The sequence below is a fragment of the Neophocaena asiaeorientalis genome, unplaced genomic scaffold, assembly GCF_003031525.2.
Source record: "Neophocaena asiaeorientalis asiaeorientalis breed wild unplaced genomic scaffold, Neophocaena_asiaeorientalis_V1.1 scaffold828, whole genome shotgun sequence".
NCBI lineage: Eukaryota > Metazoa > Chordata > Mammalia > Artiodactyla > Phocoenidae > Neophocaena > Neophocaena asiaeorientalis.
This window is the reverse complement of record NW_020175443.1, coordinates 1,690,319-1,707,062: the sequence shown is the minus strand read 5'-3', so window position 1 is coordinate 1,707,062 and position 16,744 is coordinate 1,690,319. Positions and strand designations below refer to the sequence as shown.

The 16,744-nt window shown below is 51.0% G+C and overlaps 1 protein-coding gene across 3 annotated transcripts in view; it reads right to left on the bottom strand.

Moving 5' to 3' along the window:
- OSBP2 (oxysterol binding protein 2) overlaps positions 1–16,744 on the bottom strand; it is a 145,254-nt gene that overhangs the window by 2,930 nt on the left and 125,580 nt on the right. For 2 of the 3 annotated variants that reach the window (XM_024767995.1, XM_024767996.1), the window contains 10 exons: positions 14,871–15,063; positions 14,201–14,318; positions 11,937–11,939; positions 11,124–11,172; positions 10,732–10,878; positions 9,599–9,844; positions 7,154–7,274; positions 6,799–6,902; positions 6,631–6,726; positions 6,362–6,546 (listed from right to left, as the gene is read on the bottom strand). In XM_024767995.1, the coding sequence (XP_024623763.1) occupies positions 6,362–6,546; positions 6,631–6,726; positions 6,799–6,902; positions 7,154–7,274; positions 9,599–9,844; positions 10,732–10,878; positions 11,124–11,172; positions 11,937–11,939; positions 14,201–14,318; positions 14,871–15,063 (1,262 nt within the window). The remainder of the gene's footprint in view (positions 1–6,361; positions 6,547–6,630; positions 6,727–6,798; positions 6,903–7,153; positions 7,275–9,598; positions 9,845–10,731; positions 10,879–11,123; positions 11,173–11,936; positions 11,940–14,200; positions 14,319–14,870; positions 15,064–16,744) is intronic. The other variant, XM_024767994.1, reaches the window with a different exon arrangement.

Below are 16,744 nucleotides of genomic sequence, written 5' to 3'. Positions count from 1 at the left end.
CGCAGGCTCAGTAGTTGTGGCACATGGGCTTAGTTGCTCAGCGGCATGTGGGATCTTCCTGGACCAGGGCTCGAACCCATGTCCCCTGCATTGTCAGGTGGATTCTTAACCACTGCGACACGAGGGAAGCCCCGGCCTGCTTGTATTAATGCGACCTTGCCACCTAAACCAAAGGTAGAATCATGACAAAGCCTACATCTGACCATAGGGAAAACTCACCAATCCATCCTCCTCTCAGGTAGCCACTGGCAGGACTCCTGGGTTCATCAGTCCTTTGCTTTCCTTTTAATATAATTTTATTGCATCTTTAAGTAGTCTTAAGTGTGTGTGTACGTCTGTGTGTGTATTCATATACATATATTTTAGATATTTGTTTTTAACTGTATTAAAAGAATATGTATGTAACCTGGGACTTGCTTTTTTTAAACTTAATATTATATTACTAAGATTTATCTGTATTGTATGTTGCTGTGGTTCATTTGTTTCAACTACTGTAAATATTGCCTTGTGTGAATATACTAATTATTTCATCCAATAAGTTTGAGTTGTTTTCAAGTTTTGCTTTGAGTAATCTTATTCATGTTTCCTGTTGTACATTTATAGGAATTTCTCTTGAGTATACACCTAGAAGTGGGATTACTGGGCTGCAGAGTCTGTGATGTTCTTCTTTAGAAGGTAAGGCCACACTGCTTTCCAGCATGGTCATACCAGCTCACATTCCCACCAGTGATGTATAAGGGATACTGTGGATCCATACCTTCTTCAACACTTGATATTACCAGACTGTTCATTTTTTCAAATCAAATGAAGGTAAAACTGCATCTTATTGTGGTTCTGATTTGCATTTCCCTGATTACCAATGATGTTATCATTTTCGTATGGTGATTGGCCATATGTTTCTTCTTGTGTGAAATTCTTGTTCATGACTTGCACATTCCCATTGGATTGTTTTTGCTTTATTTATTCATTAGAAGGTCTGTATGTATTCTTTTTGTTCCTATTTATTTGTTTTTGGCTGCGTTGGGTCTTCATTGCTGTGCACGGGCTTTATCTAGTTGCAGCGAGCAGGGGCTACTGTTTGTTGCAGTGCGTGGGCTTCTCATTCTGCTCATTGCGGTGGCTTCTCTTGTTGCACAGCATGGGCTTTAGGCGCCCGGTCTTCAGTAGTTGTGGCGCACGGGCTTAGTTGCTCTGCAGCATGTGGGATCTTCCCGAACCAGGGATTGAAGCTATGTTCCCTGCATTGGCAGGTGGATTCTTAACCACTGAGCCACGAGGGAAGCCCCAGCAAAATTTCTTTTAATGAACAGAAGCATTTTAATATAATTGAATACATCAGTGTTTTTGTCTTATTTAAGAAATATTTCCATAAGTTATAGATGATACTCATCTATATTTTCTACTTAGAGGTTTTTTCTTTCTTTTTAATAGTATGTGGATACAGAAAGACTAGAATTTATTTTTTATTTATTTTTTAAAGGAACATTTATTTATTTATTGGCTGCGTTGGGTCTTTGTTGCTGCGTGTGGGCTTTCTCTAGTAGCGGCAAGTGGGGGCTACTCTTCATTGCGGTGCACGGGCTTCTCATTGTGGTGGCTTCTCTCGTTGTTGAGCACGGGCTCTAGGCACACAGGCTTCAGTAGTTGTGGCACATGGGCTCAGTAGTTGTGGCTCGTGGGCTCTAGAGCACAGGCTCAGTAGTTGTGGCTTAGTTGCTCTGCAGCATGTGGGATCTTCCCGCACCAAGGATTGAACCCCTGTCCCCTGCGTTGGCAAGCGGATTCTTAACCATTGCGCCACCAGGGAAGTCCCTCTACTTAGAGTTTAACTTACTGTTTAACAGTAAGTCAAACTTAATACTTACTGTAAGACCTTTATTTGGAGTTGATTTTTGTTATAATAATGTAAGGGAAAGATTCACTTAATGGTTTTCTATATGGATAACCATTTTCCCGAGATCCTTTTAGTGGATGGTGCCATCTTTCCATGTGCTATGATACGGGACCTTTGTTATATACCAAAGATATATACACATCCAGGGCATAGTTTCCAGGCTTACTATTCTATTTCACTATAGCTTCAAAATAAGTATCTAATAGGGCAAGTCCTCTTTTTTTAAAAAATATCCTGGCCCTTTATTCTTCAATATAAATTAAGAAATCATAGTATCAAGTTCCATGACAATCACTATTAGGATTTTGTTTGGTTTACCGACTCTTTAGATCATGACATATTAATAGTACTTAGTCTTTCTACCCACGAACGTGGTATCTTTCTCCATTCATTTAGCTCTTCCTTGATATCTCAGCAAAGTTTTATAATTTTCTCTATAGAGGTCTTGCATATATTATAAGATTTGTTACAAGGTCCTTGATATTCTCTGATATGATAATTGGTGTCTTCTCTTAAACTGTATTTTCTAGTTGTTTGTATAGAAATGCAACTGACTTTTGCATATTAATCTTATATTGAGGCACCTAAGATGCCTTTTGTTCAGATCTGTTAATGTAACCAATTTATGGATTTTCTAGTACAGACTCATCCTTGCGTACCCAGGATAAACTCAACATGACTGAAGAATGTTATCTTTTTCATATACTGTTGGATTTTCTGATGTCTTGTTTTGGAATTGTGCTTATCCATGAGTGAAAGAGGGTAGAACTTTTATTTTCCTACTACTCTTTTAGCCTGGTTTGGTATTAGGTATCTTATACTGGCCTCACAGTATAAGAAAGGAAAGTATTTCTTTTTCTATGGTCTGGAAGATTTTCTATAAAATTGGGGTATATGTTTCTTGACAACTTGGTAGAATTCACCTATAAAACTACCTGGGCTTTGTGTTTTCCCTGTGGAAATTTTTAAACTACTGCTTCAGTATCTTTAATTATAGGATTAGTCAGGCTTTTTTTTTTTCTTCTAGACTCAGTTCTTGTAAGTTATATTTTTCTAAAAATTTGTCCTTCCAATGAGAATTTTAATAATCTCTTTATACTTTAAATATAATAAACATAATGAAAACATTAATAATATTTATTTCTATATTCTCTCTTGATCAGTCTTGCCAGTAGTTTTCTGTTCATTTTTTTAACCCGTGTCCCCTGCATTGGCAGGTGGATTCTTAACCACTGCGCCACTAGGAAAGTCCCTCTGCTTTTATTTTTACGGTTTATATGTTGCACTTTCTCTAATTTCTTAGAATGAAAAAGCCTTAATAAGCTTATATACCTATTTAAGGCAATACATTTCCTTTGAAGCTTTGCCTTTGGTATATCCAGCCAGTTTTGATATCTTTTTCTTCTCATTCAGTTCTAGGCATTTTAAAATTTCCATTCTAACTTATTATTTTGTCCATGAATTATTTAGCAACTTAAATTTTTTCCCAAATATGTGGGGACTTTTTGACATTTTGCTCATAACTTCTAATTTGTCTTATCATAGGCTGTGGTCTGTGTGCTACCCTCTGTACATTTGTTGAGGCTTTCTTTAGGGTTTAGTACACGATTGATTTTTGCATAAATTCCACGTATACTTGAGAAAAAGCATGTTCTCTGTTGCAACCATAAGTATATGTATATCCTGTGTTTTTTCGCTCTCCATCTTGCTGGGTTGCTTTTCCCCATTTGACTCTCAACAAGTGAGAAGGGTGTGTTGAAATCTCTGTCTTCCACTGTGGTGATGGATTTATCCATTTCTCCCTTTACTCTCTCAATATGTGTGCTTTGTGTATTTTTGAGGCTCTTTCACTACATGCATAATGTCTGTGTCATGCATACTGTTCATATCTTCTCGAAGAACTCAACGTTTTATCATGTAGCAACTCTTCCATCCCTAATAATGCTTTTGTCCTAAAGTCTGTTTTTACCTTATATTAATATAGCTGTTATAGCTTTTTGGTTAGTATTTTCATGATATGTCTATCTTTTACTTTCAACCTTTGCCCATCATTACGCTTTGGATCTTTCTTAGAAGGTGCATGCATCTGGATTTTTAAAAATCCAGTCAGTTAGTATTGGGTTGGCCAAAAAGATCATTCAGGTTTTTCCATAAATGGTAGGGAAAACCCGAACAAACTTTTGGGCCAACCCAATATTTTGCTTTTTTAACTAGTGGGTTTCATCTATTTATGTTATTATGCCTGGACTTATCTCTACTGTGTTAACTTGCTGTTTTTATTTGTCTTTTTAATATTTTTTACTGATTTAAAAATCTTCTGTTGGTCTCTACCTTCACATCCCATGGTGTCCTCTGTCTCCCTAGACTCCATTGTGTTAACATCATCTACACTTTTAATTCTGGACTGTTGTGGGAACATTTTCTGTTTTTCTTTGGTCTTAGTAATTATTCTGAAAATCCCTCCCACACACAACCTTTTATTTCATATAACTACTGTAGCACCTTCTGGATTCTTTCCCTCCCCCTTTTAGACTACTGTTTTCATTGTGGGTTTTTGTGTGGCAAACCTTCTGAGGCTGTTCACCTGAGAACATTTTGTTTTTTTTTTTATCACAGCCTCATATTTGAACGATAGCTCAGCTGGACAGAAACTTTTTTTTTTTTAATTTATTTTTGGCTGTGTTGGGCCTTCGTTGCTGCACGCGGGCTTTCTCTAGTTGGGGCGAGCGGGGGCTACTCTTTGTTGCGGTGCATGGGTATCTCATTGTGGTGGCTTCTCCTGTTGCAGAGCACAGGCTCTAGGCGCGCGGGCTTCAGTAGTTGTGGCACGTGTGCTCAGTAGTTGTGGCTCGCGGGCTTAGTTGCTCCGTGGCATGTGTGATCTTCCCGGACCAGGGTTAGGACCCATGTCCTCTGCTTTGGCAGGCGGATTCTTAACCACTGCACCACCAGGGAAGCCCTGGACAGAAACTTTTACCTTCTAATTTCATTTTCTTCATTACTTTGAAAATATTATTCCAAAAATCTGATGTCCATCTGATTCTTCATTCTCTACTGAAATCTTTTCTCTCTGGAAGCTATTAGAATTTTCTCCTTGGTGTCCTTAATTTTCAGTATATTGTGGTCTAGGCAGAAGTTTTTCTTTGTTTCCTGTCTCTGGAACTCCAACAGGCCCTTTCAACCCAAGGTCTTTCATCTGTTTGTTTGGGGAAATTTATTTCCATCATTTCTTTAACTATTTCTCTCTCCTTTCTATTTTTCTTTCTTTCCTTTCCTTTCCTTCTGGGACTCCAATCAAACATAGTAATTTAGTAGCTACTCTAGGAGTTACAATATGCATAGTTCACATAGGCAGAAATGAGTGTGCATCTTGACCCTCCTCTTGGGTAGCACAAGGGCCTTTGAAAAGTTTCCAGTTTTCTGACTTACCTGATTGTGCAGTTGCACTTAATGTTTAGATTTTAAACCCCACAAGACATTATTGTTCTTATTTATTCACTGTTCACATAGGTTTTGTTCCTCATTTCACACATCTTGGTTCTTCTATCTGGGAGCTCTATCCTTAGTGCTGGTCTGCTGGTGGCAAAATGAGTGGCTTGAAAATGTCTATTTCAACTTTACTCTGTAAAGATGTTCCCGCTGGGTGTGTAATTAATTCTCACCTGTCAGTGAGTCTTTCTGCATGTGTAAGATTTCATCTGTCTTCAAGCTCCCGTTATTGCTGATGAGGAGAAGGTTGTCAGTCTGCTGTTCCTCAGAAAGTACATCTTTTAAAAAATCTGGCTGCTTAATATTTTCTCTGATCTAGTCTCAACAGTTTCACTGTATAGATTTAGATGTGGAAAATCTCTGCTGTTTTCTCCTCAGATAAGACTCCTGAGATGGTCTCTTGCTTCTGGACTCTGACCAGAAGCCTGGACCCTGCTCTCAAACTCAACGTGCCCTACACGTCCTGACGCTGCACTCTCCCAGGCTCCAGGGATGCCTGTGGGGCTGCTCCAGGGACTCACTCTGGGTCACCAGGTGGCCAGCCTTCTCTCTCTAGGTGCTTGGCTTTTCCAGGTTTTGTCTGTTTATCTGAAGATTATTTCTTCTGACCTATATTCAGTCAATGGGTTCTATTAAACCTTCCCATGGAGTTCTCAATTTCAGTTACTTTACGTTTCCTTTGTAGAATTTCTGTTTCATTCTCTTTGGAATCAGCTGTGCCACTTTTTATAGTTTCCTGCACTTATTTTCATGTTTGGTTTTCATTCCTTGGACTATGCGGACTTGTCCCATCAATCAGCTTGTTTAAAGTCTCTGCATAGGACGTGCTGCCACCTGATGGTGTCAACGCTTATTTACAGTCGGGTGTCTGGCTCCCCTCAGGCGTGGCCTGAACCCTCCCGTGCCCGCCGCTCGCTTCCTGTCTGGCTTGTCCCCTCCCCGCTCCCTGCCTGTTCTTTGCCCCGCAGCCCCACTCACGGCAGCGGGTACTTCTTCCACATCAGCTTGGCCGGTAGTGTCTGGTACACTGTTTTCTGCTTCCCGTCCAAGCTGGGGCTGCTGGGGCTGCTTTGCACGATCTTGGCGCACTCCATCTGTTCATCCCACGAGCCTGACAGCACGTAGTGGGCCTTGCCCTGGCTGTCACTCACCACTCCTGTCACCTGGGGACATTGGCAGGGCCAGCGTAGGCACACGCCCCTCTCCGGGGTTCCCCCCGACAGGCTCCAAGAGGTGGCCTTGCTTACCTTCCGGGCCACCTCTTTGGAGAAATAGCTGTAGGGTAAGAACTTTAGCTGGCATCGGTCCTTTGTCTTGTGGTTCACAATCTCGACGTCCCCTGTCTGGTAAGGGAGGGGAGTGGTCAGCGGCCGATCCCTGGGCCACACGGCCCCTCCCCGAGAGCATCCCCTGACCTGGTCGATCCAGAGCTTGCCCACGATGATGTTATGCACAGTCGAGGTGCTTTTCCTCCACACGTAGTGATTCCCGCTGGCCTGGAATTCTAAGTGGATGGCACCTGGAGGCCGGATATAGGGTCAGAGGTCATGGCCTGCCATGCTGGGTCCCAGCCAGCCTGACCCACCCTCCCGAGGTCCCAGGGTCCTGAGAACCAGAAGCAGTATTTGTGCAGACTGGGGATAGGGTACAGGTCAGGGGGGCATCCAGGAAGTCTACGGGGGGACTGACGTCACCCCTGGAGGCACCAAGCTGGCTTCTGGGTTGGCAAACCCTCCCCCTCATCCAGAGTGTCCTTCTGCCCCCGCTCACCTAGCGGCATGATGGAGAGGTATTTCCCCCGGAACTTGCTGGAGATGGTGATCTCCTGCCAGAGGCTCCAGCCGTGTTTGGAGAACACATAGTGTGCGGCCGATGGCGGGTGGTGGCTTACCTGAGACCAGACCCACAGGCCGTGAGCGTCTGCTGGATGTGGCCCGGGCCTGCCCCCAACCGGCCGGGGGTCAGCCTGCCCCGTGCCCAGTACGAATGGCTCTGTGGCCCTGGGAACCAGGACACACGGCAGGGCCTGGGCCCCCCAGAAAGGACAGTGCTCCAGTGGGAAAGCAAGGGAATGCCCAGGGGAGCAGCCTGGGTGGCACTGGACGGGGGCAGGGCTGGGGCATCCCAACTACTGTGGGCCTGAGCCAGTGGCCGGGGCGTTTTCACTCCTGACTTGGGCTGTGGAATGAGGGTGATGACATTGTGACAAGCTGTGCTGAGGGTGAATAAAGTGAGGGCGTTAGGCTCTACCAGGGGCTTCGGGCCTACTCTCTAGTTAACCTGCCCATCGCCTGCAGAGGCTGCATCTGTTGTGCTGTATTGCACTGAGGAGGCCCAGGATGGGAAGCCTCCCGGCCAGCCCGGCTCCAGAGCTGGAGTCCAGCTGGTGTCCCATCCCAGCCTGGATGGCGGTGCAGCCTGCTCTGCCCACCTGGTGCCTCCGCCCCGTCCTCTCCAGCACTGGGCACCCTGACCACAGTCTCACCACCAGGACACTGCCATCAACTTTTCCTCATCTGTCCCTCCTCATTTCTGTGGCTCCTTTGGTCACAGGATTAGGGCAAAGCCTCTCCCAGCCTCCCGTCTCACAGCCTCGCCCCGGAACTGCAGCCGTGGGCTCCAGCCTCCCTGCACCCCTCCGTGCAGACGGCCCAGAGCTCCCGACAGTCCCCACAGGAGGCACCCTCATCCTTCCTACGTCTCAGAGGCACCGGCCAAACCTGCCAGCAACTGGGTGATGAGTGAGCCGTCCCCGAGCCTGCCCGATGCCTGTGGCCAGGGCCCCCACTGAAGCCCACCCATCAGCAAATTCAGGGACGTGACCCCAGAGACCTGGCCCTGGAGCTCAGTGTCAGCACCACCTTCTCGGGCAGACGATCCAGTCGGTCCAGCTGCTCACACCAAATGCTCTAGAGTCATGGCTGGCCCCACTTTCTCATGTTCCCCAGCTAAATCCTTAGCAAATCCTGGCTGTTCTTTCTTCAAAACAGCATCCAGAATCTGCCCTTCCCCTGTGCCACCTCCAGCCTCCCCAGCCTCCCTGCTCCACCCTTATACCTGCGCTGCACTCTCCCCACAGCAGCCAGTGACGGGGGCGGTTCCTCAGAAAGCTGCCTCCTCTGCCCTCCCGTGACTCTTCCCACACAGAGAAGAGCCTTCTGCCGCCTGCCTCCTTCTCTCTGACCTCGGCTCCTTCTCTCTCCCTCACTCTGTGTTGCCAAACCGCTCCCGGGCCTTCCTAAAAGAGCCAGAACCATCCACATCCACAGTACCTGCTCCCCACCCCCCGGCCCACGAGAACAGGCCACTTCCCAGCTGGCTGCACCCTCAACTCCTGAGGGGTTACTTGATCAGCAATGTTCAACGAAGAAATGTACTCAGTAGTAGTTCAGGCCAAGAACCCTGGGTCATCCTTGCCGCCCAGCCTCCCTACCCACATCCAAGGCAAAGCCCTAGCTCTGCTTTTTAAAGGTGCCTGTGATCAACCTCCTACCTCCCCTGGTCTGGCCTCCTACAGGCCTGCACAGCAGGCAGAGCACACCTTTAAACCAGCCACTGGATTGCGAACTGTCTGCTTTCTGAGCTCAACCCCTGGGCCCACAGCAGCGGCTGGCACATGGTAGATACTCAGCGGCAGCCCGACCCGAATCTATCCTGGGCGCCTTCATGTAGCCCCTGCCTGGGTCCTCCTGGCACTCAGTGAACCAGAGCTGGGCTGAGGTGCCCGAGGGGCCCAGTTTTGGTTCCACGGCTTGGGGAGACCAGTACCTGCAGGGAAGGCCTGTAGAAGCGATGGAGAGGATGGAGGCGAGCTGAGCTCTGGCCCCTCGCACTCACGGCCTCCACCTTCATTGACTGCGGCCCCGTGGGGCGTGGGCTGCTCCCTTTCAGCTCAGTGGTGACCCCATGCTCTAGCCCACCCAAATCCCTGATGGTGTCCAGCAAACACCCCTCCCCCACCGCTCCATGCCTTCTGGTGGAGAGAGGCGTCCTCCCCTCCCCCACCAGGCCTGACTGTCCTCACCCAGCTCTCCTCCCACGCGGCCCACAGTGTCCCTAGGAGGCCTGCTCCGTGGGGCGCCCCTGACCTGTCCCCGCCGCATGAGGCCCAGCTGCCTGACCGGACCTTGGCTTGATGGCCCCTTCGGTCAGAGGCCATGTCCCGTTTGTCTGGCTCTGACCCCCAGGCCTGGCTGAAGCGTGCGCGGGCCTCACCTGCTCGCAGAGGGAGCGCAGGCCCATGTCATCGAGACGGTCCAGCTCGAAGGTCTCGCCCAGCATGGGGTTGAAGGGCTTGGCGATGCGGTGCACGGTGGTGGAGTAGGAGGACACGGAGAAGGCCGCCACCAGGCACATCTGCTCCACGGAGCTGGTGCAGTGCACGGCCTTGTCCAGCAGGTGGTGGTACTCCAGGTCCTCCGTCAGCCGCTGGAGCATGGACAGGGGCTCGTTAAAGTTGACCTGCGGGCGGGGTGTCAGGTCGGGGGTCTGCACAGACTGTCCACTGCTCCCAGCACAGACCTGGGGTTGTTGGCATAGCAGCCTTGCTTTTCTCAGATGTTCAGGGACATCACTGCTCAGACCACCTTCACAGAGAGGCTCATCTGAGGACCTGTCTAAAGCCACAGCCCCACTCACTGGCCTGCCTCCCCGCCTCTCCTGCCTCAGTTTTCTCCATAGCCCTCAACACGTTCTGACCTGCTGCATCTGGCAGAATTCTGTTACATTTACTGTCAGTCTCCCCTCCTAGGATGTAAATGCCAGGGCAGTGAATCATAGAAATCAGTGAATGAGTGAGTGAATGAATGAATAGGTGAATGAATGGATGAAGTGGGTCTACCTTGTATTCTGAGCTATTATGCAAGTCTTCTGTCCTGGGTCACAGAGTGAAACCAAGTCTGGCCTGGAGCAGCCCCAGCTCCCGCTCCATGGAGATGCCACTGTGATCTGGCAGCACGAGGGCGCCAGCCCTGCCCTTTGCCTGCTGGTGACCTTGCTGGGGTGGGGACCAGGGGCAGCCCAGTATGGAAGAGGAGGGTCCACCCGGCCCCATACACAGCCCAATGTTACCACTCCCCATCTACCAGGGTGGGAGGCACTTTGAGGGCCCCCTGTCTGATCAATGCAGAGCCCCTTCCTGGCTCCTTACCTCCAAGCGTGAGACCTCTGCCCTGGGGGAATTTCAGCAATGCGGATGGAACACGATTCAGTAACACATTATATGCTCCTCAAGTGTCATTAAGAAGATGACACCCAGGGCTGCGTATACTTCCAAAGGCCATTACTTCCCATCCACGCACAAGAAAACAGCCCCCAGGGCCCCCCTGGCTGCTCCGCCCGGCCCCTACCGGCATGGGGATCTTGGAGAGCTCCCGGCCGATGCAGTTCTTCATGATGCTCCAAAGATTAAGACTGTAGTTGGGCTTGTCGGGGATGCGGACACGCCTCTTGACTTTGGGGGGGCCCTGGGGCACAAGTGAGGTGCTGTCTAGCACCTACCAGAGAAGCAGAGTGCGCCCGTCAGCAGAGGCCTGGTCGCCTCGGCCCCCAGGCCTCGCCCTCGCTTCTGGCCCAGGGCGGTCTGAGGACCAGGCCCGCGCTGGGATGTTGCTGGCAGGAGGGGAAGGCTCTGCCTGAGCTCAGATGAAGGCACCAGGCACAGGGCCCGCCCCTGGGGGGCCCGAGTTCAAAGTGCTGGCCTCCCCACTTCACCCCCCCTTCCGAGTCCCACCTCACTCACATTGTCTGAGGTCCATTCCACGGAGCCTGTAGTCCCACCCTCGGCTTTTCTGCAGGAAACACAAAAGAGAAGGCAAGTTATTTACAAATTCTGAGGCCTCCTGGGGACCCAGCCCCCTTCTATCCAGTCCCCTCAGTGAGGTCCGAGGGGCAGCTTGCATCTCCAAGGGGAGCGTCTCCAGTTCAGGACTCAGGTGGGGCTGAGGGACCTGGGGCAGCAGTTTGGAGGGGTTCCCACCCACTGGTGCCCTGTGGCAGCAGCCGCCCAGCCAAGTTCTCACCAGGGGTCCCTGCACACAGGCCCCTCCTGGGGACTGGCTGACCAGGACCCAGAGAAGCCAAGGGGTGGGCACCTCTGGGAGAGCCCCCGGGAGCCCCGTGGGTCCCCTCTGGCATGGACAAACCCCATTGTGTCCTCACTGTGCTGGTCTGATTACCGCATTCGACTTGGGTTCAGGAAGGGAAGGAAGTGGGTCGGATGGATCTCTGTGCCCAGGAATACTTGTGGTGAGATGGTGGCCAGAGCAGCAGGGGGCATTCTGGCTGAGGGGCCCAGGCTCTGAGGGAGCTCCCAGGAGGGGTGACCTGGGCCAGCCTGGTCAGGGGACAGGCACTAGGCAGTTAGGGCCTTGGATGGGAAGAACCCACCCAGGTCCCTGGGGAGAGGGGGAAGGCACTGCAGACAAGGGGGCACCTGGCAGAGTATCTGCCCACTGCCCAGTGCAGCTGCAGCACGAGTTGGGGGGCTGCGTGAGCACTGGGGGCTGTGCCAGGAGCCAGGGGAGCCGGTGAAGAGTACTGAGCACAGGGTCACCTGCTTGCTGGTTGGGTGGGAGCAGAGGGGCCTGGGCTGTTGCTGAGGTATGGAAGGAGGCCAGGGCGGGGCATGCAGGAGGCAAGCCCAGGCCCTGGGGGCTCCAGGTATAGGGGAGTGGACAGGGAGCCAGAGGGAACCTGAGCAGGACCCCCCTGGCCTCAGAGCCCAAAGGGTGCCACTACCAGGTGATAATGGAATTTCAGAACAGCTAAGCTGTGCTAATTTTGAGAGCGATATAAGCGATTTTTAAATATTATTGGGAAATGCAGCATTCACAGCAGCACTATTTACAATAGCCAAGACATGGAAGCAACCTAAGTGTCCACTGACAGAGGAATGGATAAAGAAGATGTGGTACATATATACAATGGAATATTACTCAGCCACGAAAAAGAACAAAATATTGCCATGTGCAGCAACGTGGATGGACCTAGAGATTATCATACTAAGTGAAGTAAGTCAGACAGAGAAAGACAAGTATCATATGATATCACTTATATGTGGAATCTAAAATATGACACAAATGAACTTGTTTATGAAACAGACTCACAGACACAAAAGACAAACTTATGGTTATGAAAGGGGGAAGAGGGATAAATTAGCAGTTTTGGATTAGCAGATATAAACTACTATATATAAAACAGATAAACAACAAGGTCCTACTGTATAGCACAGGGAACTATATTCAATATCCTGTAGTAAACCATAAAGGAAAAGAATATATGTATTGGGATGGCCAAAAAGATGTTACAGAAAAACCTGAACGAACTTTTTGGCCATGTGTGTGTGTATATATATATATATATATATGTATGTAAAACTGAATCACTTTGCTGTACACCAGAAACTAATGCAACATTGTAAGTCAACTATACTTCAATTAAAAATTTTTTTAAAATATTATTGGGGGACTTCCCTGGGGGCACAGTGGTTAAGAGTCCACCTGCGAGTGCGGGGGACACGGGTTCGATCCCTAGTCCAGGAAGATCCCACATGCCGCGGAGCAGCTAAGCCCACGCACCACAACTACTGAAGCCCGCATGCCTAGAGCCCGTGCTCCGCAACGAGAAGCCACCGCTATGAGAAGCCTGTGCTCCGCAACAAAGAGTAGCCCCAGGCTTCCCTGGTGGCACAGTGGTTGAGAGTCCGCCTGCCTCGTACCAAAAAAAAAAAAAAAGAGTAGCCCCCGCTTGACGCAATGCAACCAAAAATGATGATGATAATAAATAAATGAAATAAATAAATATATGTATAAAAAATATGATTGGGAAATGGAAATATACCACTGATAGGACCAGAAACTCCCTGAGGGGTAAGAGGAATCCAAACCATGCCTTTTCCCTGGAAGAAACCAGGACAGGGAAGTGGTGAAACACGCTGGTCCACAGAGGCAAAAAAGGAGCAGCCACAGGTTGTCACCGGCCTCCTCCCGGCCGGGCTGGGCTTCAGGGGGGGTCAGGGAAGGCAGCATGGGGTGGGCAGGCCACAGCATACATGTAGGAGTGAGGCCGCTGAGAAGAATGCAGTTCCTAAGGGCAAGCAGGGGAGCACATGGTCCTGACACACCTTGTTGTGAGGGTGTCAGTGGGCAGCACAGGCTACAGTCAGTTCTTTCCCCTGTGGGGCTCATCGGCCACTTTTATGTCCCCAAACACTGCCATATACCCACCAACCCTTCTAGGGTCAGGACCTAAGGCAACCCGACGAGAATGAGCAGCCCTGGTGAGGACTGAACCCCGAACCACCCCACCTCACGTGCTTCCCTCCGCACGTGTCCTGCCAGCTCGGTCCACAAGCACAGGCGCTTCCCGAGGGTCCCAGGGAGTGTGGCAATGTGGCTTTCAGTGCTAGTAACTGTCTCATTTACTATTAATGTGTATTTAGAAAGATCCTGAAAGAGCAAGCTTTTATGAAAAATGAAACAAAGGCTTTGAAATAGAAAATAAAAGAGGCTTTCTGTGTCTCCAGTCTGCTCTGGAATACTGACACAGTGGGTGGAGTGGCTGGGAACTTGTGCGGCTCTGGGGCAGGAACTGGATGCAGCCAATGCCCTGTTGTCCATTTAAAATGAAATCCCGATACAAACTCTATTTGGGTATTTTTGATTTAAGGAAGAACAGAACCAATCTAAGCAAAAATACCGTCTGGAGCAAGACTTAAAGAAAACCCCAAGTGCGAAGAACAGGTGGAGCGCGAGAACAGGCCGGCACGGCTGACCCCGGAGAGGTTCCTTCCAGGTGGCCGCCCAGCCCCGAGCCCACCTGTCCTCCTTGGGCTCAGTGATCACTGTGATGAAGGATGTGGAGTCTTCCATGGCGTCGAAGTACTCGGTATCTTCATCTTCCTCACTGTCCTCGCCTTTGGTGGTTAAGAGGCTTCCTAGAGACACACAGAGCCACTGCCTCAGTTTGCGACTTCAACAGTCACGCCTGCCCAGGGAGGTCTAGAGCCCGCGGCCCCTCCCCACCTCTGTCACCCGGCTGTGGTGCCCGCGCTCCCTTTCCTGGAACGCACTTTCACCCTCTTGCTCAGAGCCTCCCTCCTTCCGGAAGCTTTCCCTGATCTCTAAACATGCTGGTCAGTCTCTCTGTGGCCCAGCTTCCCTTTCTGATGGACCCCCTTCCCAGGGCACCCGTGACCCTGAGCCCCAGGTTAGGTGGGCAGCCACCTGGCACCCTGGCAGCCCTGCCACAGAGGGGACAGTTGGACTCACTGAGCTCTTCCCTGGAGATTGGGAGACTAGACATGGGGAGACTGTGCCCACTGTGAGGGCGTGGGGGATACAGAGGCACACGGGCACCAGAGTCGGCCAAGCAGGCCCAGACGTAGGTGCGTTGAGGGGTATGTAACCTGGGGGGGCTGTGTAAGCTGAGCCAGCTGGCAAAGGGGACACTGACGGTGGACTGGATGGATGGACTGACGCCCGCTCACCCTCGCTGAAGCTCTTGGTGGGGTTGGCGGCCCGGCCGGGAGCACTGCGGAAAGCGCGCTCGAGGCTGTTGTGCTGCTTGGCCAGCTGCTCGATGGTCTCCTCCAGATGGACGCGCTGCTCCTGCTCATACTGCAGAGCCCGCTGCCATTTCCGGCTGTGCGTCTCCGCTAGTTCCAGGAAGTCCCTGCAGGCCTGCGAGGGGGCGTGGCCTGTGAGCCAGGCAGGGCAGAGAGGGATGCCCGGGGGTGCTGTGGCCCCTCCCCCTCCCTTCGCAGGTGGGTCAGAAACACCTTTGCTGCCCCCTGTGGCTTCCGTGGGGTCATGGGGACCCTGGCTTTCTCAGAACCAGCCTGGCATCTGCCCTGGTCGGTGCCCCACAGTCAAGATGCCATTCGAGAGCACTAAACCCGGTGTTGCTGGTCATGCTGCCTCGCCAGTTATCAGCTGGGGTGCTGCGTGTTCCTGGTGGCAGGGGTCCCAGCTCTCAGCTGCTGCATCCTCACTGTGGTCTGGGCCTAGGTTTGTCACAACCCCTGTCCCCACTGGAACCAACACAGCAGCTCAGGCCAGACCCTGGCTTTGGCACAGAAGGAAGGAAAGCCACCTTTCTGCTACACCGCCTGGCTCAGAGCTAAAGGGTCTTATCGAACTTTCTACCAAGTTACCTCAAAGTCTGTATCACATAAACTCTGCTTTTAAGGTTCCCCCTTCAAACTGGTGGCCTACTATGACATCCAGATTCTTTTCAGCTTCCCGGGTCCATAAGTGGTTCTAGCACACTCTTAGGAAACGGGATGGTTGTTTTGCCCCTGTCATCACAGTAGAGAAGAGGGTCGGGGCTTCAGCTGTCCCTGGAGGGCAGCAAGGTCCCAGCCGGGCACCACTGGACTTGCCCTTTCTGGACTCCTCTAACGTGGTTGGAAGGGACATGGTTCCCGGCCCAACCTGCGTCAGTGATCTCAGGCCGCCACTCCCCACCACCCCCTTACCACCGGCCACTGGGCTCCACGCACATCACATGACGTCTGATGCTGAGGGTTAGAGACTTGATTCCTGGAGGGAGAGAGGCACGGTGCCTCTCCTCTGTGACACGGACAGCACAGCATTACCTGAAGGGCTGTCAGGAGGAGCCAGGGAGGTGACGCGGAGCTCAGGGCCAAGGGGCACTCAATGGACACCCCCTTCATCACGGCTGGCGCCCGAGCACATGCCTTCACCCTGCCTGGGCTTGGCTGGCTCTCCCGCCCCGTAAGGAGCCAAGCCCCAGTGGCGGCCTGGCTGGTGGAAAGGGCCCCAGCGTGGGGCTCCAGAAGGCTGGCCACTCATCTAGCCCCACACATCACTCCTTAACAAGCCCTCCCCGGGCACCTTCCCTCTGTCATCCCATCTCATCTCACCCCCAGCACCATGCAGAGTGGGCAGGGCAGGGGCTCACCACCCTACCTTTCTGAAGATGTGGAAACGGAGGCCCAAGGCAACCAGCAAAGTGTAGTGGAAAAGGTCGCATGATCAGGACTGGGAAGGCCCAGTTCCCACATGGGTCACTCAGCCCCACTGAGCCCATGTCCTGTCCATAAGCCACAATGGTAAAGCCCCACAGACCCTGCATTTGCAGTCCTCCCGCCCCATCTCAGCTCACCCAGCAAAATCCTTGAAGTGGGAGGAGAGGGATTGTCCCTATTTGACAGATGAGGAAACTGAGGCTTAGTTCCCAGCAGCTCCCCAGCAAGGCTCTGGGGAGGGGGCACTTCAAGGGCCTCCCACCCTCCCTTGCAGGTCTGGTCCCTGCCCAGCCACATGCCACTGTAACCCGCTTCTCCAGAAGGGGCAGGGATTTGTGCTGACAGGTGTCCTGGCACAGGTTAGGGGGAGG